General features: G+C 43.1%; 1 protein-coding gene across 1 annotated transcript in view; it reads right to left on the bottom strand.

Moving 5' to 3' along the window:
• Window positions 1-21,089, bottom strand: part of LOC109907022 (metabotropic glutamate receptor 4-like) — a 202,871-nt gene extending 181,782 nt beyond the window's left edge. Inside the window, exons 1-2 of the mRNA XM_031793321.1 lie at window positions 20,817-21,089; window positions 20,570-20,596 (exon numbers count right to left, since the gene is read on the bottom strand). Coding sequence (XP_031649181.1) covers window positions 20,570-20,596; window positions 20,817-21,089 — 300 coding nt within the window. The remainder of the gene's footprint in view (window positions 1-20,569; window positions 20,597-20,816) is intronic.
• Between the last annotated feature and the right edge of the window lie 2,361 nt (window positions 21,090-23,450).

The raw sequence follows: 23,450 nt of genomic DNA, 5'->3' as shown, positions 1-23,450 counted from the left end.
CAAACCAGGGACTGTAGTGACACCTAATGCACGGAGATGCAATGCCTTAGACTACTGCGCCACTCGGATCACTCTGATCTTAATTTAACCAGTTTCTCACAGCAGGAAAATAATCTTGCAGCAACAGGAAATTAGGATTATTGTGTAGATTAAAATTATTTTGTGTTGGGGTTGATACATTTTTAGTTAGGGCAATGAAGTCTGACACTTTACAGTGAAAATTACAAACTTTACAAGCCTTTTTTAACCTCAAATACACTACAAGTTTGCATGTCCTGCTGGGAAGGACATTTCCTTCAACAACAAGGTGATCAAATTAAGATCCTACCTCTGTAGTATTTAGTGTCAACACCACATGTTCTCATCTCTCATGGGCTTTTGTCTAACCCTGGTTTGGAAGGGGAAAATGGCAGACGTTTCATCATTCAAATTCAGCAGATGTTGGTTTGCTAAAGCGTATTTCTATCATGGACTGTATCCATAGGACAGGTAGAGGTTCTCTCTCCTGTAGGCATCAGCTCAGTTATGTTGACGATACACTAGCTACTGGCCTTCTGTTACTGATGAGTTCAGCTCTGCCAAATAGCCAGGGCCACTGCCCTGAGCGCCACATTGGATCCTTTGATCATCTTGTCTCAGTGGAAGGCTGAAGGCTGAAGCCAGGTCCTTGGCTCCCTGCTGGAGATGTTCACAGCTCCTAGCAGCTCTCAGCAGCTCCCACCCTGTCATACTAAGTCCCCCCGGATCCCCAGGACCAACAGGGGATTAGATTAGCCCGTCGTCTGGCTGGGTAGAAACCTCCATGCATGTTGGAGTGAAAATGTCAGGGTACAACATCATCCCTGGGTCATAGGGAATGTCAGCAGCACTTGGCAACAGTGATGATAAGGGATCACATGCTATCAACATTCTAGCACCAGTGCTGAATTCCTTGTCCATTAAGTATTGCTATTATGACTATGGTTCCATAAATGTTGCACTTGTTATATATGGCTTTGATATTCAATCATGTCATATCTGAGATTAATTTGTTTCAAAACAAACTTAAATATTTTATTAGCCTAGTATATAATTTCTTATTATAAACAGTCAAATGCATTTCATAAAGCTTGCCAGTAACAAAGCTGGCTATAAAATGGTGCCAAACAAAAGAGTGATTTCCAGGTAAACAACCAGTATCAGAACCTGCCTGAGGGAGACTATTAATTTACGCTCATCTGCTTCAGAATCTTAATTTGTCATATTAATCTTATTCCAGTGACTGTGCCCCTGTCTGTGCTCTGTTATTTATCAGCTGGACTGACGTGTAGAATGGGCACACAGTAGACAGAGTAGGGGGCATGGTATCTGGGTAAACAAATTACTCAAAATGAAGAGATCCATCAACACGTGAGGGGCTGGCAAATACCAAGCTGTCAGACCCCTAAATGAAAATCATTAGTCAGTCTGCTGTGATCATTTGACTGCATGGAGCTGCTCTATATAACATACAGGCAGGGAGGCCTAACCTGCTGTAGGGGAGTGGATTTACTGTAGGGGCTGTTAATAACAGGTAAGGTAGTGTTGAAGAAGTAGTGCAAAGATACAGCCATGGAGGTTCGGGGTTAAGAGGCACTAGCTCAATGGCTCAGATAGAGAACACCAGCTCCTCTATGCTGGACCAGCTGGCTTGGCTATGGGAGCACATCACAACACCAATTCATCTGAAGTAATGGCTAGTATATTACCCACAGTCATTTATGCCCATCTTGATGGATGGATGGAAAAGATAGTCAGATAGCTAAGTTCATGTGAAAAGTATCTATCGATTGGTTCTCAGATAAACATCTCCGTGCCTATTCATTTTTTTTCTGTAACGAGAAAATATTATTGAAGTTTCATCAAACACTTTGTCAATGTGATGGTTGACAAAGTCAGCTGCCATTGCGTGTCACATTTAAGGCAACAAGCTGAGGGTGACGGAAGAATGACAAACTGTACATTATATCTGCCAAAAATACTTCAATAACTTGTTGAGATGAGTGCAATGCAATCAGATCAAACTGTTTGACAGGGATCAGAAGTGTGATGTCACCTTCTTCACCTTCCACTGGGGATTTCAAAAACTGCCAGTTGCAATAACTGTTTTAAGCATGCTTCCACTATGCCTTGGGTTGCTGAATCACTCTGTTAATGCATTGGAAACCCGAGCCCTGGGGAGGGTACATATGATAACAGTGCTTCTACTGGACAGATCTACTGTAGTGTAACCAGGGATGTAGGGCCGGCTCTAGCCTTTCGGTTGCCCTAATCTTGCCATATGCGAGATTGTTATCTGACATGGCTAATTGAGTGATGCACAACCAAATTGATGATGCAAAACCACATTTTGAACTTGCACCTTGTGTATTCTACTATTTTAACTCTCAACAGTAAGTTGAGACCCCATTTAAGTCCCCCCTCCCTCTTGAGCTTCAATCCCTGTCCTTAAAAAAGCTTAACTGGTAATTTAACATGTTCACATGTCAACTGCATGTTCTGATTCCTCCGAGCCCATCACCGCCACCACAGAGTACATATAAATAACTCCCGCCATTACCCAGCATACCTCGTGATTGTGTCGCTCGTGACTGTGTCTCCAGGGCTTTGCTATCACTGGGTATCCAGTTCACCGTCTTAAGCTGCTCCTTTGCCCCCTATTCTATTTTCTCTAACATTGTTTGATTTAATTATGTTATCTATATTTGTCTTGTCTGCTCTTCTTGTGCAGTAGTGTTACAGCTGCACACAGAGATGCTTCTTTGGTGAAGTAGGGCATCTCTGCTTAGTTAGGGATGACAGAAAAACTGCAGAAGGAATTCTACACTCTATTGTAGTATTCTTTTCTTGCCAAACAAATGCAGACACATTTCCCTTTTCACTCTCTCTCCCTCTTTCATTTTCCAAACTCTCTCACATACTCACTCAGCACATTTTACTGCACCAGTTTATCTTTGCTGTTTCACCCACTGAGGATGAGAGAAACCAGATGTAACTAAGAGTCAATTTCTCCATCTGACCAGGGGCATTAGGGCATGACATGTTGCTGTTAGAGATGTAAGCCCTCATAGATATCCCATTTTGCAAAACAAACATGACGACCAGAGATATAATTACAGTAGAAGTGATTTCATTAAATATGGGTCATAATTTCATCAGTAAACTTCTGGTCTGCCCAAAGTAAGCACCGAACCCTTGGGAGTGATTCTGAGATTTAACAAAACTTGATAAAATATTTATTAAGGCAGAGAAAGAGAAAACCAAGAGTAAAAAATTGAGAGAAAGAAATGGGGCTGGGAAATATGTACAAGCAAATGAGAGCGTGGGAGAGGACTGAAGCCTAGTAGAGACATGGGCGATATGGAATAATGGTCAGTATGGCAAGCCAGGAGGGCCACATTTGCCCGAGGGTTTCCTTACCACCCTCAAATGGTTCTCCCTCTGCCCCCTACCGTGAGCAGCAGTGAGCCACTGGGCACTGGAGCAGTTATCTCTCCTCTGCAGCAGAGCCACAGCCCTTACAGCTGTTCCTCGTGGTTGTGATAGCTCACACGCCACCCAGGGGATAGAGAGGGGCTGAATGGCGGATCTAAGTGACAGTGTCAAACTGGGCTACAGGACATATGCTCATCCCCAGCGGTACACAGCTATTTAATGTAGCCAAGCTGTTGGGACCTCTCAGACAGGCTAATGTGACTGAATACCTGCTAAATGTTCAGTGGAGGTGGTATCATATCAGGATTGTTGGCTTTCTGTCAGCCCATCTGAGAGGTTGGATGACGGTTGATGTTTAGGCATCGGCTCCTGTAATGATTTAAATTCCTGTAGCACGCTAAGACAAAGCATCGGCTGAGTAGCAGTTGCCGTTATCTGAAAATCTGTAAAACCCCAGCGACTAACTCAAATGTGTCTTCTCTTTTTATTCCGTACATCAGAAATGCTCATATACAGCAAATTCTTAGATGGAAAAATCCCCAGAGGTAGATGAACTGAAATGCGTGCATTTCTTTCCTTTTGATATCTGATCAATGTGGCGATTTCAGGAAAACTTTAAGAATCCTTGAGTTGTTAGCAATATTGGAATTGGGGAATTGATACAACATCCTAACATGTTATCTCCTGAAGCAAAGTTGTAATTATGTATGAAGTAGTCCTTATTAAGGGCGTTTTGGTACCCTGGTTTGGTTTCCTGGAGCGTTTGTGGGAATTCTACAGAATACGTTTTGCTTTCACAAGACCTGAAAACACCAGTTCCAGGGTGTGATTAGTAAGACACACATTCTAAATGACGTTAGCGAGCAAGCTAAAAAGTTGTCCTTGACCTGCACTGTCGTATCACAATATTTAGATATTAGACCCAGTACTCACGCAGGTCCAGGATTAGTTTCAGCCAAGGTTTGTTTGCGTTTCACACAGGATTTATAGCATGGATCAGGGTACCAAACGCTCCAAGATCTAGATCATAAGAGGATATGTGAAAGAGCCCTAAAAGTACATTCTGGGATTCAAAAAAACAAGAAAACAACTGAAGACAACTATCAATAGTGGCCCAAGGGGCTCCCGAGTGGCGCAGAGGTCTAAGGAACTGTTTCTCAGTGCTAGATGCGTCACTAGAGACACTGGTTCGATTCCAGGCTGTATCACCACCAGCTGTGATTGTGAGTCCCATAGGGCAGTGCACAATTGTCCCAGTTAGGGGATGGTTTGGCAGGGGGCCATCATTATAGGTAAGAATTTGTTCTTAACTGACTTGCCTAGTTAAAAAAAGGTCAAATAAAAAGGCTAAAGGGCTAACAGGAGATGCAGTCCCATTCCTCCATTCCTTGTCTCCAATATATACATGTTCCTTCAGTTTGCTTCACCACACTAGTGGTGAGGAAGCCTGGCTTCCTCTAAGCTTGTTGAGGTCTATTTGATACACCTAAGCATCCTCTCATGGTCAATAATGAAATCGGTTGCTGCCCGGGCCAAGGAAGACTAATAGTGGTTTTATTTGGGGAATAGAGAAACACAAATTCATGTCCAAGGCTTGAAGAGGATAATTTCACACCTTGTTGAACCATTTGAAATGGTTCTTGCTCAGATTCAGTTGGCAGAGATGGGCTTCTCTCTGGACATTTCCATATATGAGATTCTCCCTCCAGCATCCTAGTTCAGGCCTGAACTCTGAATTGCTATGGATTGGTGAGGTGAGATGCAAAATGTTTTCCCTTATTCTATTTCTCCCCCATATTTTAAGTCAGAGTCGGCCCTACGTGATTATGAGGGGTTTCTCCAGTCCCTGCATGCTATGGGTAAACTGTCCAGTAATATCTGATTATTTGATTTAGTTGAGAAGATTTACTGTCCACTCTGCTTGTAAATGGTGCACAGGGGAGGCAAGGAAGACAAACCTTAGGCTCTGCTGACATTTCTGCTGTAGAAGAGAGAATTATAATACTTCCTTCCCAGGAATGCATGACTGCACATGTGTTCTGAATCATAACTCAGCACTGCTTACATTTATTAAACATTGCCCTGCTCTCATCAGTGATGATAAAAGAAACATTAGCTTCTGGAAATGTGCCGATTATTGGTGTAGGAACAAGTAATTATTCTGTTCCGATTAATAGAACTTTGCGCAACCTTTGCACAGAGCTTTTCATAACTTATCTGCTGACTGTGATTGCTTTCAAGATTCTTAAGCCCACAGTACAATTTTAGAAAAAGGGGTTCCAAAGGGGTTCTTCGGCTGTCCCCATAGGATAACCCTTTTTGGTTAAAGCTAGAAATCAGTTTGGGTTCTATGTAGAACCCTGCTTAGAAAGGGTTCCACACAGAACCCAAAAGAGTTCTACCAGAGTTCTACCTGTAACAAAGGATTCTACTATGGGCACAGCCAAAGAACTCATTAAGGTTCTAGACAGCACCTTTTTTTCTAAGAGTGTATAGAAGTAAAAACCTGGGGATTTTCTATGGGCAGAAGGTCATATAGTGTATGGTTGTTTTTCAATCATGTTTACTAGAAAATGGAAATGTTTTGAGAGTCAATGCAACTAAACTCAGCAAAAAAAGAAACGTCCTCTCACTGTCAACTGCGTTTATTTTCAGCAAACTTAACATCTGTAAATATTTGTATGAACCTATCAAGATTCGACAACTGACTTGCCAGTTCTTGCTCTGAGATGTTACCCCACTCTTCCACCAAGGCACCTGCAAGTACCCACACATTTCTGGGGGGAATGGCCCTAGCCCTTACCCCCCCATCCAACAAGTCCCAGATGTGCTCAATGGGATTGAGATCTTGGCTCTTCGCTGGCCATGGCAGAACACTGACATTACTGTCTTGCAGGAAATCACGCACAGAACGAGCGATATGGCTGATGGCATTGTCATGCTGGACGGTCATGTCAGGATGAGCCTGCAGGAAGGGTACCACATGAGGGAGGAGGATGTCTTCCCTGTCATGCACAGCATTGAGATTGCATGCAATGACAACAAGCTCAGTCCGATTATGCTGTGACACACCGCCACAGATCATGACGGGCCCTCCCGCTCCAGAGTACAGGCTTTGGTGTAACGCTCATTCCTTCGACGATAAACGTGAATCCGACCATCATCCCTGGTGAGACAAAACCGCGACTCCAGTGAAGAGCACTTTTTGCCAGTCCTATCTGTTCCAGCGACGGTGGGTTTGTGCCCATAGGCGACGTTGTTGACGGTGATGTCTGGTGAGGACCTGCCTTTACAACAGGCCTACAATCCCTCAGTCCAGCCTCTCTCAGCCTATTGCGGACAGTCTGAGCACTGATGGAGGGATTATGCATTCCTGGTGTAACTCGGTCAGTTGTTGTTGCCATCCTGTACCTGTCCCGCAGGTGTGATGTTTGGATGTACTGATCCTGTGCAGGTGTTTGTTACGCCCTGATCTGTTTTACCTGTCCTTGTGATTGTCTCCACCCCATCCAGGTGTCGCTTGTTTTCCCCAGTGTATCTATCCCTGTGTTTCATGTCTCTCTGTGCCATTTCGTCTTGTATGTTTCCAAGTCAACCAGCGTTTTTCCTGTTCTCCTGATTTTTGCATTCTCCTTTTTCTAGTCCTCCCGGTTTTGACCCTTGCCTGTTCTGGACTTTGTACCCACCTGCCTGACCATTCTGCCTGCCATGACCACGAGCCTGTCTGCCACTCTGTACCTCCTGGACTCTGATCTGGTTTTGACTTTTTGCCTGTCCACGACCATTCTCTTGCCTACCCCTTTGGATAAATAAACATTGTAAGACTCCAACTATCTGCCTCCTGTGTCTGCATCTGGGTCGTGCCTTGTGCCTTGATTGTATTACACGTGGTCTGCCACTGTGAGGACGATCAGCTGTCCATGCTGTCTCCCTGTAGCGCTGTCTTAGGCATCTCACAGCATGGACATTGCAATTTTTTGCCCTGGCCACATCTGCAGTCCTCATGCCTCCTTGCAGCATGCCTAAGGCACATTCACACAGATGAGCAGGGACCCTGGGCATCTTTCTTTTGGTGTTTTTCAGAGTCAGTAGAAAGGCCTCTTTAGTGTCCTACGTTTTCATAACTGTGACCTTAATTGCCTACCGTCTGTAAGCTGTTAGTGTCTTAACGACCGTTCCACAGGTGCATGTTCATTAATTGTTTATGGTTCATTGAACAAGCATGGGAAACAGTGTTAAACCCTTTACAATGAAGATCTGTGAAGTTATTTGGATTTTTACTAATTATCTTTGAAAGACAGTGTCCTGAAAAAGGGACGTTTCTTTTTTTGCTGAGTTTAGTTAGTCATCAAATATTGATGATTCATTTTCCATAGCTGGCTACTGGTTTAACTCCTCCCAGCTAGAGCAACCGTTGTCAAGGTTGAATCAGTTGGAATTATCAAATCAGTAAAAATTTCAGAGATAAAGGCACTCCCCTGTTGGTCATGGTCTGGCTTTTCTAAATCGCAGATTAATAAGTTATGTAACACTGATTTACACATTTGGTTTATATCACATCCACACCTGTGACTGCTGGCTCTTAGACCTACTCTAGAATTTAATAGCTCATCTTTATTTGCCAGAGGTATTTGCACGATGCTGAGATGTACTGTGTGCCGGTGGGACAATTTATACTCTAATTCCCCTGTCCAGGAGCGCTATCCACATACTGTATGAAATAATGGGTTCACTATATCAGAGCCTGCCTAAGCCAGCAGCAGGTACCCTAGAATTCCTCTAAACAGAGAATACCACAGGGATGTTGACGGTACAGTAGGCTACAGGGTATTTGAGCTTGAGCAGGTCTCTGATTCCTAGCTGAATATTTACCAACTGTTGGTCTCACTGGTCTCTTCTGATTGATATCCACACCACAACCCTCACATTATGCTCTGGGCAATTCATGTTCACTCTCCTCCAGTCTTCTAGCTGTTCAGATACTGCGGTCTTGACAGGAATCATGGCGAGAAAGAAAGTAATCCATCCCATAGCTAGTACTTTTCATCTATCTCCTTTTCCTCACTGTGGTTAAAGTATGGCATTGGATCATAAATGCATGACTGTCTCCTCAATGTCTTTCAATGCCATCAATCATGGTCCACTCTCATGTCTTTTTAGATTTGTCACAACATGTTCTTGAGACTTCTAGACAACTTCCAGTTACTGACAAAAACCTACTCTACCTTCCTAATCTCTGTGATCCTCTGTTAACCATTTGCCCCTGCCACCAATGGACCATAAAAACCAAGGGTTTGCGCAATATTACTGTTGTTAAAAATGTAGAACCTACAGTTATATAGCAAACAAAGGGAGGAGAGTCATTATTTCCCTATTCAATCCCATCTAATACTTTATTTAAAGCCCACAGGTATAGTGCATTATGATATGGTTAGAATTTATATATGCATGTATGACCTCCTTATAAGACTATACATTATTATGTACACACCCTATATCAACTTGCAGTACGTCATATATCATATGGTGCCCTATAAAGGCTGCTTCGTGGTGCTGTTTCTAAGCCTGCTGACGCATAGCTGATGTAGTTTAGTGGATTTTCTTCACAACAGAGAGATGCCTAGCTATGTTGCTACAGACTCCCAGCTGAGGGGGCCACAGCAAGGGAGATCTGGGTCGATGCCCTGTAACATGCACTGGTGCACAGCAGCCTTGCCAACTTCAAGAACAGCCAAGCTTTTAGTCATCCTAGTGGTTTTAGTTGGTAGTTAGTCTATTCTCTCACTCTCCGCTATAATACTTTATGTTCAAGCAGTTGCAGAGTTGCTTTTGCAGGACATTGTGTCCTTTTCCCAGCTAGATTGGTGAAGAGAAAAAAACAGAGCATAACCATTCCATCACCCATCAAATCAGCAGTGTAGCTCCCTTCCTCCTGGTAGTTTGGCTGCATATTCCATTTCAATAGTTATTTCTGTACAGTAAGCACAGGGGAGCTTTGAATTGATTAACTTCCTCCATGGATAAACCCTCCACTAAAATGTGTAGTTTATTCAGCAAATTGGGCATCCTTTTATTTGATTGGATAAACAGTTTAGCAAAAATGAACAAACCCAGAGTCACGCTCTCTCTCCGTTCTAAATCAAAAATCACTTCCTGCAGTTCTCCTGCTGAATCCCTCTTAAGTTATCCTTTTTTCTCTTGATTAAAACGTTGTTGCTCACATATTCTGAAATAGGTCAGTCTCACTGTAGACAGGCAGAAGCTGATTGGGTTATCTAAAGCATTAGACACTGAATAAATGAGGAAAGTCCCTTCTGTGTCTCAATAATGAGCATGAGGCCGTTAAGATAACAGTGTTTAGACTAGCAGCACTGAAAGGAGCCTGGCTTTTCTGCTTACTCATCAACACAGATGTCGTGACCGTTTAGGAATTCATGAAAGAAAATGAAAGCCAGAGTTGGCAGCTCTCAACGGTTAGTGGTTTACACTCAAACATGACATATTGCTGGGTTTACCAAACTGGTATAGATATGGGGCATCTGGCGTAACTTAATGCCATATAAGTCCACATCTAATGCAAAGGCTTTAGTTGCTAACATGGGTCTTAGTGCAGCCTTACACATCTTACAACTCTGAGTTTGTAATTGTATATGTATGCTAGTTATAACCAGAGATATTGTATATAATGACAAGGTAGTTTTGGCTCCGCACTTACAATGGGAATAGTTGTCCTAAATGTGGGGAGGCAGGCGGTCTGCTTATCGGTCTGCTTATTGCTGTTTTCCTGTGTGGACAGATTTTGACCTGAGTGGATCCTCTCACCTTACATCTTCCTTTCTGTTATAACCATAAAGATAAAGGACATCTTTGTATCTGTGCCATTGTAGCATTTGTGAAAGCATGGGCAGCGCCTTTGAGGCAATCTCCATTTTGAAGTAGGCCGTTTTCTTCTTCATGATTGGCTGATCTCTCCTGATGACCCAGTTGGACATGACTCCAACAGTTGGAAATCGTTGGAAGTTGGAAATCCCACCCAGTTGACTACATTAAAATGGTGGAGGCCCTCATTGGTGCTGCCCGTGCAAATACGGCCTTTGGCCACTAGAGGCCTCTATCATACTCTATGGTTATAACCTATGGCAGTTGGGGAATGGGAAGATGACATGTCAGCTAATGACATGTTGTGGGGATACCATAGCATGGGGATTTGAGCCTGTCATTTAACTGCATGGCTAGGGTAGTGTAAAAAACAGTGTTACTCAGATAGCTATGGGCTCTTGATTGCTCTCACATCCGTTTAACCTGACACAGGAGGACACAAGCAAAAAGCACGGACACCCTGACTACTTCCTGTAATCGGCCCGCACTGCAGAGAAGCAGCTATGAGAGAAACAAGCTATATCCTCCTCTCAGTGCTTGAGAATCAAGTCTCCTTCTCCTCCCATCTCTACATCCAGGCAGGTCAATATTGATGAGGGGAAGCATCCTGTTTTCATCTTACTATGAAGTGCACAGGGGGATAGGGTTAAGGAGTCCTCCCAGATTGAGGATCAGTGTTGGAATTCATGAATCTTTGAATTCCAACACTGAGTCACAGCTATTGTTGCCGCTTGGCATTTTTCTGTACAGTTGATAATAAATTCCCCAAAATATGAAACCATGACATCCTTCTGGAGTACAACAGGTATACAGGTAGACTTCAGATTGGATCTTATCTGCAAACATTCCACTGTATCCTTGCCAGCAGAGCAAACACTACCCTTCCTATTCCCCAAACCACACACCAAGACAAATCCTAACTGGTCTGGTCTGCCTTGTACTGCACTATCACGTTTAACACCCAGTCTTTTCCAAATGTTAGTGTACAGCACTGTACACTGTGTCCACACTGGACCTTTGTGCCGATGGGCATAACAGTGGCATTGTGGGACTCTACTGTCCTCTTTCCTTTCCCACAAGTGGATAAACACAGGTCTTACACAAGGACAAAAAAAAGGAATGACAGACACTGAAATATACAGCTCTTTCTCAACCATGCTATCACTGAGACCAGCGCTCTAATCCATTACCCCAGACGCCTACACTGTAGGGGATCAGTGGGAGACCAATACACACAAACAGAAACAAAGCCTCAAGACTCAGCCCACATTTATGTATTATTCCCTGGCATTATCTGGAGGAGGTTTAGGAAGAGAAGGTGGGTAGACGTACAGGCAGTAGGATCCAAGCTATTTCTCTTTCTTGTTCAGTGGCATCAGAGCTTCAACAAGAGCAGGATAGAGTATATAGCCCAACAAAACAATTTCTTTGACTATTTCAACAACGTTCAGAGAGTGCAAGATGGATCTACTAGAGTGGTCCTTCCTTCCCTGTGCTTTTTTTCTCTCTCTCTCTCTCACTCTCTCTATTACCTGCTCTTCATCCAGTGTCAGAACTGCCCCAAGGTTCCCCTCGAGCACAAACAATTTGGAGCCTACTCACTCGCCCAAGCAACTAATTACGCCAATGCTTTAATATTGGTCAAGAGCCATTACAGATAGCTCATAAAATGTGGAAGTTGATAATGAATATAGCGCTGAGGAGGGTCTGGAAATGAGGGATAGAAGCACATGGTCACATGAGGAAAAGCATATTGTAAGAAAAAAGGGAAAAGAGGGCGTTGAGCTAACAGGCAAGGAATGAAAGAAAACCAGAGCTGAAAAAATCGTAATCTGATTAACACCTTTAACTGAATGCTTCTGTCTAATCTATGGCATGAATAGAAAGATGCTAGACAGAGGAAAGGAGCAAACCTTTTTTGTGAACGGTAAGAGGGGTGGGAATTGAGTCAAGGAGGGGTTAGGTATGAGGCTGAGGATGTCCTAAAATGGACACTATGTGTAACTTTGTGTCATCAGCCAAATGATGATGGAAATCTATCATATATGATTATGTTATGCATCATCTGGAGTTCAGCATTGATGTGTAGTGTAAGGATGACATAAATGCACACACAGTAAGGATTTGTTTTATGGCAGAAGCATCACATAACACTAAATATGAGGACACATCATATTCCTCCAAGCCATTCTAACTGAGTTTGCAGCACACCCACGCATACATGAGTTGAGTGATTTCTGTCATTGAAGGGAGTGAGTGGTGATGTAGAATCTGCTTGGGGGCTTGTGGTTGCCTTGCATCACATGCTACTGTGATAGGAGCTGTGCTTAAGAAAGCATATAAATGTGGGTAATAGCTTCTCTTTTCATTATGTCCAACCAGCCTTAGGCCCAGGGGTATTTCTAGATGCAGGCAGAATGAGTTTGCAAGTGACAGTTGTGAAGAGGCAGATTCTCCACAGAGCAAGCGGTCTCTGTGCTTTAGTTCCGCCATTTGCATGCATCAGTCTGTAAGGGCTGTCCTACATTTACCCTTTCACTAATGAACATCATATATACCATATAAGCCACTTCAAATGTATCTGACCAGTAAAGTGGGTTACACAGGAAGTGCTTTGATAAACTCAAAGAGGCTCAAGTATGTCAAAGATGACCTATTATATTGAAAAGATAGTCAAGTGACCGCTCTAACAATGGAAATACATGTCCTCAAAGATGGAAGGCAGACAGGAGAAGGCGAGATCAGGTTGGACCATTCTAGCCAATGTTACGCGTGTGAACAACAGGCATAACTCTAATATAATGCTGTTTTTTCAAAGTTGCCAAAGGATCATCTGTGTCCAGTTATATCAGTGCATTTGTAACAACCTAACCATTATGAAACTTATTTTTGATCAAATACGCCTCATGAAGCAAATCAGCAATGGCATTTTTTGTTGATCAAATTCGACACTCTCTCATTGACCTCCAGAAACTCTCTCGCTTCACCTCTTCCTCTCTGAGTATGTCCTCATTAGTATAGTGAGATATGGAATATGTTTTAGTCTACTGTACCTGGGGCCTCAACTCTCCCTACTTGCCTTTGAATATGAAATGAAAAGCCAGATAATTCATAATGACAGTTTAACATTTTTTACAAATCAAATCAAATTTGATTTGTCACATACACATGGTTAGCAGATGTTAATGCGAGTGTAGCGAAATGCTTGTGCTTCTAGTTCCGACAATACAGTAATAACCAACAAGTAATCTAGCTAACAATTCCAAAACTACTACCTTATAGACACAAGTGTAAGGGGATAAAGAATATGTACATAAAGATATATGAGTGAGTGATGGTACAGAGCGGCATAGGCAAGATACAGTAGATGGTATTGAGTGCAGTATATATATATGAGATGAGTATGTAAACAAAGTGGCATAGTTAAAGTGGCTAGTGATAAATGTATTACATAAAGATGCAGTAGATGATATAGAGTACAGTATATACATATACATATGAGATGAATAATGTAGGGTATGTAAACATTATATTAGGTAGCATTGTTTAAAGTGGCTAGTGATATATTTTACATCATTTCCCATCAATTCCCATTATTAAAGTGGCTGGAGTTGAGTCAGTGTGTTGGCAGCAGCCACTCAATGTTAGTGGTGGCTGTTTAACAGTCTGATGGCCTTGAGATAGAAGCTGTTTTTCAGTCTCTCGGTCCCAGCTTTGATGCACCTGTACTGACCTTCGCTTCTGGATGATAGCGGGGTGAACAGGCAGTGGCTCGGGTGGTTGTTGTCCTTGATGATCTTTATGGCCTTCCTGTGACATCGGGTGGTGTAGGTGTCCTGGAGGGCAGGTAGTTTGCCCCCGGTGATGCGTTGTGCAGACCTCACGAGGAACTTAAAACTTACTACCCTCTCCACTACTGTTCACAGTTGCATTTACTGATATGGCCTGTAATGTTGATAGCTGATAACTTAAAACATTCAAGAACGAGTGGATCTTCAAGCCAGGCATCTTTTCATCTGAAGCACAAGTGACTGAGGAATGCACAGCAACATTAAATAATCCAATGCACTCTGCAGCCTGGGCCGTTCAACTGCCCTCTGTGGTTTAAAAGCCTCTGACGGAGGCTATTGATCTGTGTGCTTTGGCTGGGCCACACCAGATGTGTTTACAATCACTGGAATCAGATCATCACAGAGGTAGACCTAGAGTTGGCTGATCTAGAGTTTCCTGTTTTTTTGTTTTGATAACTTTGGTCTCAAATATGCATGTATATCCGGATTATTCTCTTCCAAATATGCATTTTAGATGTCTCTCAAGATGATGTGCTCTACAAGAGAGATGACGGTGCATGGTTTTGGTACTTCTTTGACATAAAAACACTGTCAAACGGAACTTCAAATCTATTTTTTTTATTTATTTTTTTATCTCATTGGCATTAGGAAATGTCTAACTTTTATCCCAATTTAAATCTAGGATAATGTGTCTCCTGGTAGTTCAAAGCTATCCCCACGATATCATGAGATTTAAATCCATCTTGGATATCCTTGAAATACTTCAGGGTGACTGATTACCATCATTTAATTATCTATAAAAAGCTATTAAGAGCCCTTTTACTGAAACACTCACAAAATGCATTGTATGTGTGACAGGCCTCTTATCTTATTTGCAATTGCAATCAACTATTAAACATGTCCTATCTATTACAAGTCAAATCTGTCACTAAATGCATTTACATTAACATTTGTTCCAGTTTATATAAGCTCATTGTTATTAGCCGAACAATCAAATCAAATACATAATCAGACTATGACATTTAAAATTGAATTGCATGAGTTTGCACAGATTAAATTAAGCTAAGATCTCTGAAACATTGATCTGTTGAAAACAGTTGTAACAGATTGTTAGGGAAAACACTACACAGACGGTATTTTTAGTGTCTGGTATAACTGTGCTCTTTAGTCATCTCACTAAACACTAGACTTGCCAAGGACTGGATGCATTGAACAGCAGCATCATAAAGTAATGTAAATAGTTCTGTAGTTTATAAATCTGTGCCAATTATAATCCATCCCCATGAAATCCTGCAACTATTAAAACACCAGTACATTACAGACCCCCTCTCAGTCCTCATAAACACTACACTCCCCTGGTCCACATTGCATGACCATAACCTCATAAATTCCTGTCTCCATTAGTTAGAACCTCAACACCACTGGTTTCACAATGAACTCCCTGTCATGAATGATCATACAGGAGCTTTTAAAAACATGCCGCAAGCTTTCTCATAAGGATGAGGACAATGCGTTCTGTATGAAGCACAGGCTGCAGAGCCAGACCTAAAATGAAAAAGTGAGCTGTCATGTGAAAAAGGCTACACCACAACCTGGTCCCACTCACACCTACACTGCAGATCTGTCTCTCACTGGAGCTCATCAAGAGAAAGAAAAAGGCACTGCTTAAATCCCCAATAGTCTAGTTAAATAGTTCATTCCCCTTATTTTGTCAGCTAAGTTGCAGAAAAGAGAAACAGGGCGGTGAAAGGAGCCGGTAGAACATCACTGTGTACGCCAGTTAAGGGGCAACAGAGAGAGAATGTGTGCGTACGCTCCAGCTCACAATTACTCGGAGCTAGCTAACATTGCTAACATTTCTAAGCCATGCAGGGAGGTTGGTTCTGGGTTTTGTGTCTACCCTTTCCCTCTCCTTTCCCCTTCACCTCTTGATGCTGATGCACACAGGCAGCTCACTTCTCAATGTCCCAGCAAACCAGCCCTTTTCACCTGAGCAGATCTTCGAAGTTTAAAATCTGTTTGGAAGGAGAGTGAGATAGAAAATGTAATGATGCAATCTGTATCTCCAGAATAAGAGTTACTGGTGTATCTGTTTGTTAGAGAAACTGATGGCCATCTCCTTCTGCCTCTGGCTGTGCATCTGTAAAAAGTTAAACAGGAAAGTATTCTTGACAGCTTTTTTGATGTAATGCCTAAAGAGAAACATGCACCAGCTATAGGCCTACTTCCATTACGAAGCTACTATTATAAGAAAGTCCCACTTAGTAATTAGTATTTTGTCATCTCCTCTATGACTTTCTTTTTTGCAAAGAAAAACATGGACTGGTTTATGGATGGGGAGGTTTTGCTTGAACATCAACATGTTGGAGGTCAAGATCAAGTTCAAGATCCAAGATACCCATTCTCAGAAAAAATTGTCAATGTCATCACAACATTTGATTGTCCACCTCTTCACGGAACTTTGGCAAAAAATAGGTATGGTTCTTAGAAACCTGCATGTACCAGGACACTTCATGTTGTTCATGTTCACTTCATCAAAGCAGCAGAATATGATGGACATGCACATAATGTGGCCACTATCAGGCCTCCTATAGGACCATATCAAACACATTTCCCTAAGAGCACTGACACATGTCACATAGCATTACTAACCCCATTATGGGCAGTGACAGGAGATGTAGTCAATGCTATTGCTCAGTCAAATAAGGTTTGACAGGAAACAGTTTTTGCGTCAATCTTCTCTTATTTATTATTCGTGGTGACGGACTGGAAAACATAAATACACAGTATGGTTATATCAGATTTTTCTTGAAGACATTCTAGTGGTTTAGAATGTGTGGGCAGAGGTAAGAATACATGTTTTAGCATAAATACCACTGTTCTAAACTTAGTGTAGCCTATATTTTCCCCAGTTTTGTAAAAGTAGTACAGATTTAATTTAAATGAATATTTATTTGTATTTAAGCATCGTGGCTTACTTCGGACTTTTAGCAGAACAGTATGTCTCCCTTAGACTAAAATTAATTCACAGTAACTAATTGTTTGCCAAATAAAGCCCAGTTGATATAGTAGCTTCATTGAGCTCCGTCTGAGCCAGTCTATAATATTACCTTGTCTTAGACTTGCTGAGTTTTCATATTCCCCTTCCACTTATCCCATATATCTTAGTCAGATATTAATTCTCAGGCTTTGAGATGAAAATCAATGAAGGTGTCAGAGGACTCGGCCAATGATATGGAGCACTCTGTTTCACACGTGTTTGTTTTTGCCCGAAGCAGCAACAGCAGCAGCCAGCCCCATTGAAAGCATCAGTGTCAAGATCTGATGCTTCTATTTAGACTCAGTAATTGATTGTGTGAGAACAGTACACAGATAGGTAGGTAATGTATTCAGTGAGTCAATGCCTCTGCCCCTTACACCACCATGGCACACACTGTAATTGATTTTAGAGGGGCCCCAGACCAGACTGATGGTCTCAAACAGGAGACGAGTGAGTGGCTGTTAAGATCTGTCTTGTTAAGGGAGGCAGTTTGTCCCAAGAGGGCACGCCGGTGGAAGTAAAGAATGGACCGCCTTGTTTATAAACAGAGGTTATCCACCAGGGCGGTAGAAAATTAGCCTTCATCTTGTCGATCAGCTTAATGGTTATTGGTAATAACATTTGTGCTCCCTCACAAGAAATGTGGTACAGCTGCAATGACTTGAAGGTTTTTTTATGGTCCTTCGAGCAGTAGGGTTTTACAGTTTTACATGCAAAGAGTGTGGAATGTTGTTGTCTACCTATTTCAATTAACTTATTGTAAGTCACTCTGGATAAGAGTGTCTGTCTGCTAAGTGACTACAATGTTAATATCTGTATTGAGACAGTGAGAACTGACATTAAGCAAGAAGCTGTGCATATATACAGTGGGGGGCTGAAATGATTGACACCTTTGATAAAGATGAGCTATAATGACTGTATAAAATAAATCATTTAAATACTGAGCTACAGTATATTGTATGCTCCAAGTAACACTTTTTTTCCTCTCACAATGGAAGTTGTCAAAATTATTGACACCCCTATAGATTCTTATAAAGTAGCCAAAAGTTCAGTATTTGGTCCTATATTCCTGGCACACAATGACTACATCAAGATTATGACTCTACAAAACTTGGATGCATTTGCAGTTCGTTTTGGTTGTGTTTCAGATTATTTTGTGTCCAATAGAAATGAATGATAAATTATGTATTGTGTATTTTGGAGTCACTTTTATTGTAAATAAGAACATAATATGTTTCTATAATACGTTTCTAAACACACAAGTTTGTAGTCACAAGCTTGATGTAGTCATTTCATGATAGGAATATGGGACAAAATTATAAACTTTTGACTACTTGATTTAGAAATATCTTTAGGGGTGTCAATAATTTTGACCCCTACCTTTGAGGAAAAAATATATAGTTCTTGTTAAACAAAATCTCTTTCTCTGAGCAATTGTGTTAGTATAAAATTATATAATTTCACATTTTTTTGCATACAATATAGCTCAGTATTTGAATCATTTATTTTATACAGTCATTATTGCTCATCTTTATCATGGGTGTCAATCATTTCGGATCCCACTGTATGTGGGAGGAACGATCCTACAGGGGCAGGCAAATGGAGAAATGGAGAGGAACTGTATCCAATTAATAATTTATATACTGTACACTATTCCTGAAGTACTAGGGGAAAGTAGTGATAGGGTCAGAGACTGGATGAGAGATATATATGACAGCTTTTGGACTCACTCACCAGACAAAAACAATTAGCTATTAATGAGACTTCCGCTAATAAAAAAAGAAAAGCAAGGACAATATTTCAACCTGAACCTAAAAAGAATCCAGGTATATTTGATAAATATTTATTCTCTAAAGAAACAGACTGAATAGCATTGTTGTACAGTAAGGGATTTTTCAATCACCCGATCTCAAAAGCAACAGACTACTAAAAAAAATCCAGCCGTGTAAAGCTCACTAACAAATAAATCACTTCATTTATGCAAATATTCCTATATCCTTCGTGCACTCTAGCAGTTCTCCTAAGCTCCATACTGTGTTTAAAATGGGTTAGCCTACAGTTGCATGAAATGGCATATGGGCAAATGGAATTCGTCGCTTTGTCTCCGATTCTGTTATTAGTGAAATATTTAATTTTGCAACAATAACCTAATAGCCAACCTCTTGATTCAGTTTAACACTTGAGAAAGAGCTAGAAGGGAAACAGTGTCCCACTGTGCAAGCATCACTGTAAAGCTTAAGCGTTTTTCAATCTGGTTTTAAAGTGCCATTCAAAGAAGATTATAACGCCTCTCATGTTTGCCCTGTGACTCTGATATCTGCTGTATTTTACTGAATTCATGTCAGATAATCAAATTACCCAAATTACTCCAAATGGTCAATGCACTGCATAACGGAAAAGACATAGCAATTTCTCTGTGAGAGCTGCATTAAATACATGTACAATGCTACTTAACATCAAGTCAGAAATATTGTTATTGTTTTACCAGATGTCGTAACATCGCTTTGCAAAATCGAGGGTAATTCAGTGACCTCCTCAAACAAGCATCCTCTTCTACGGCTATATTGCTATAAAGACACATCGATTCTTTGTTGGTTGTTGGTTGGTTTTGTTTAATAAAAGTTGATGAAATACTGCAAATACTGTTGACCTTTACCTACAGGTACTTTCCACTATTGGAAACTGTTTTCATTTTAAAAAGCAATAGCTTACCATTTTGTCAGCTACGTCTTTCACAAATAGTGTATATTTATCATTACACAAGGCGAGACCCAGATGCAGACACAGGAGGCAGATGGTTGGAATTTAAAATGTTTAATCATCCAAAAAGGAGTAGGCAAGAGAATGGTTGTGGACAGGCAAAAGGTCAAAACCAGTTCAGAGTCCAGGAGGTACAGAGTGGAAGACTGTTTCGAGGTCAAGGCAGGCAGAATGGTCAGGCAGGTGGGTACAGAGTCCAGAACAGGCAAGGGTCAAAACCGGGAGGACTAGAAAAAGGAGAATGCAAAAAGCAGGAGAACAGGAAAACACTGGTTGACTTGGAAATACAAGACGAACTGGCACAGAGACAGGAAACACAGAGATAAATACACTGGGGAAAATATTTTTAAAAACAAGCGACACCTGGAGGGGGTAGAGGCAATAACAAGGACAGGTGAAATAGATCAGGGTGTGACAGTAACACACACACACACACACACCCCCACCGGCCCCAGGGGCGCCACCTGGTCCTACCTGGGCGCATACCTGGCTGACCGGGGTGTCGGCAGTGAAAATCGGCGATGAGGGCCGGGTCCAGGATGTCTTTAGCAGGGACCCAGCACCTCTCCAACGGGCCATAACCCTCCCAATCAACCAGGTACTGGAAACCCCTGCCCCGTGGTCGAACTCTCAGGAGGCGTCTCACCGTATACGCTGTCTGGCCATCGATGACCTGGGGGAGGGATGGGCCTGGAAACAGAAGACAAAGGACTGTGAGACACGGGCTGAATCCGAGACACATGGAAGGTAGGGTGAGTACGGAGGGTACGGGGTAACACAAGATGGACAGCAGTGGATCTCAGGACTCTGGAGACAGGAAAAGGACCAATGAAATGGGGAGACAGCTTGAGGGACTCTACCCGAAGTGGCAAATCCCGAGTGGAAAGCCATACCCTCTGGCGACGGTCCGCTTGTCGACGATACATGGAGTTGGTCTTGAGAATAGCCACCCTGGCCCTTCTCCAGGTACGTCGACAGCGCCGGACAAACATCTGGGCCGAGGGTACGCTGGCCTCCTGCTCTTGTTCCGGAAGAGTGGAGGCTGATACCCCATGGAGCACTCGAAAGGGGAGAGTCCCGTTGCAGAACAGGGAAGGGTGTTCCGGGCATACTCCACCCAGACCAGTTGACGGCTCCAGGTAGTGGGGTTGGTTGAGACCAGGCATCTTAAGGTGGTCTCCAGGTCCTGATTAGCTCGCTCCGAATTGAGGACCCCGGCCGGAAACCATATCCACCAGGAGACCATGGATGCAGAAGATTGCTGCACCATGAGCTGGGCCGTTTCCTTGGCAGAGGGTAGTTTAGGGAGAGGGATGAAATGAGCGGCCTTAGAAAACCGATCCACCACTGTCAGAATGACGGTGTTGCCATCAAACGGGAGAAGCCCAATGAAAATGTCCAAAGAGATATGGGACCAGGGACGATGAGGGACCAGTAGTGCCTGAACAAGGTCAGAAGGAGCTTGCCTTGGAGTCTTGTTCTGGGCGCACACCATGCATGCGGCGACGAAGGCAGAGACGTCAGGAACCATTGTGGGCCACCAGAAACGTTGTCGAAGGAAGGCTAGGGTAAGGCGGGAACCAGGATGACAGGTTAGCCTGGAAGAATGAGCCCATTCCAGGACCCGGGACCAGACTGAGTTGGGGACAAACAGCCGGTTGGCCGGGCCCCCTTCAGGTCCAGACTGGGATCATTGTGCGAACTTCAATACCCCAATCCACAGTGGCTGCTAGGCATGAGGTAGGGAGAATGTTTGAGAAAATGGTTTCGGTGACCGAGGGTATGGCAGGGTATGGCAGAGGAAATGGTGAAGCTGAATCTGGTAAACAGAGCCCACCGGGCCTGCCTAGAGTTAAAGCGCTTGGCTGTACGGAGATATTTAAAATTGTTATGGTTGGTCCAGACCAAGAATGGCTCATCTGCTCCTTCCAGCCAGTGCCTCCACTCTTCCAACGCCATCTTGACCGCCAGGAGTCAAGATGGGACAGGACGGCCCCCACTCCAACATCAGATGCGAAGACTTTGGGAGAAATGAGAGCCGAGAGGGGGGCCGCCAGGGTGCTGTAACCCCGAATTAAACAGAGGTAGAAGTTTGCAAATTCTAGGAAACGTTGCAACTGCACCCTGGATGTAGGTTGAGGCCATTCCACCACTGCTTTCGCCTTTCCAGGATCCATCTGAACATTACTCTCAGCAATGACATATCCCAGAAAAGTGTTTGTAGTGAGGTGGACCTCACAATTCTCGGCTTTCATGAACAGTTGGTTCTCCAGGAGGCGCTGAATGACCTGCCTGTCGTGAAGAATATGTTCTTGGGCAGACCGGGGGGTAAAACAGGATGTCGTCAAGGTAGACGAACACAAAACTGTTGAGCATGTCCCGGAGCACATCATTTACCAAATCCTGAAAAACTGCGGGGGTGTTGGTGAGTCGGTATGACCTGATACTCATAATGTCCACTGGCTGTGTTGAAGGCTGTCTTCCACTCATCCCCTTCACGAATCTGAACCATGTGGTAAGCATTCCGAAGGTCCAACTTGGAAAAAATGGTGGTCCCCTGGAGAAGTTCAAAAGCTGAGGAGAGGAGTGGTAAGGGGTAACGATTTTTTACAGTAATGTAATTCAGTCCCAGGTAGTCAATGCACAGAAGCAGAGTCTTGTCCTTCTTCTCCACAAAGAAAAACCCTGCGCCGGCAGGAGATGCAGACAGACGGCCCCAGTAGCCAGAGACTCATCTATGTACTCCTCCATAGCCTTGGTCTCTAGGCCGGAGAGAAAATATAGCCGACCTCGTGGTGGTGTGGTGCCTGGGATAAGATCAATGGCACAATCATAAGGACGGTGCTGGGGGTAATTCAGCCTACGTGAGCGTTCCCCAACCGATATCCTAGCTCTTCCCAATTGCATAGGCTCAGAAGAATCCAACTCACCCGTCTTTGATAATTCACGAGGGAGCTCAGGTGGCTTCGGATCCTCTTGGGAAAACTGCCTTTGTGAACTTCCGGATTCCTTCGAAGGTGAGTGAGCCATAGCGGGTGAACGAGTGTGCCCGAGGCCAGACCTCCTCTCGCTCCTGCGTTTCCTTAATAAGCGTCCATCAATTTTAATGTTTAGGGCGATGAGGGAGTCGAGATCCACCAGCAGCTCATCTTTTACCACCTCGGATAATCTAATGGCCTCTCCATGAAGAAAGGTATCGAAGAGAGACTCCAGATTCCAGGCACTATCGGCGGACAACGTGCGAAAAATCAACCACATAGTCTGCCACACTATGGGAGTTTTGCCGTAAATCAAGAAGTTTACTGGCCGCCTCTCTCCCGGGTACCAGAGACTCTAATACCTTCTTCGCCTCCGCCATGAATTCCTCCAGATGACAACAAAGGGTGGATTGCTGCTCCCAGGCAAGGGTCAAAGCCGGGAGGACTAGAAAAAGGAATATAGCAAAGGCAGGAGTATGGTGGAAAAACGCTGTTTGACTTGGAACATACAAGACAAACTGGCACAGAGAGACAGGAAACACAGGGATT

Source organism: Oncorhynchus kisutch, linkage group LG17, assembly GCF_002021735.2.
Source record: "Oncorhynchus kisutch isolate 150728-3 linkage group LG17, Okis_V2, whole genome shotgun sequence".
NCBI classification, from domain to species: Eukaryota; Metazoa; Chordata; class Actinopteri; order Salmoniformes; family Salmonidae; genus Oncorhynchus; species Oncorhynchus kisutch.
This window is presented reverse-complemented; position numbering and strand designations above follow the sequence as displayed.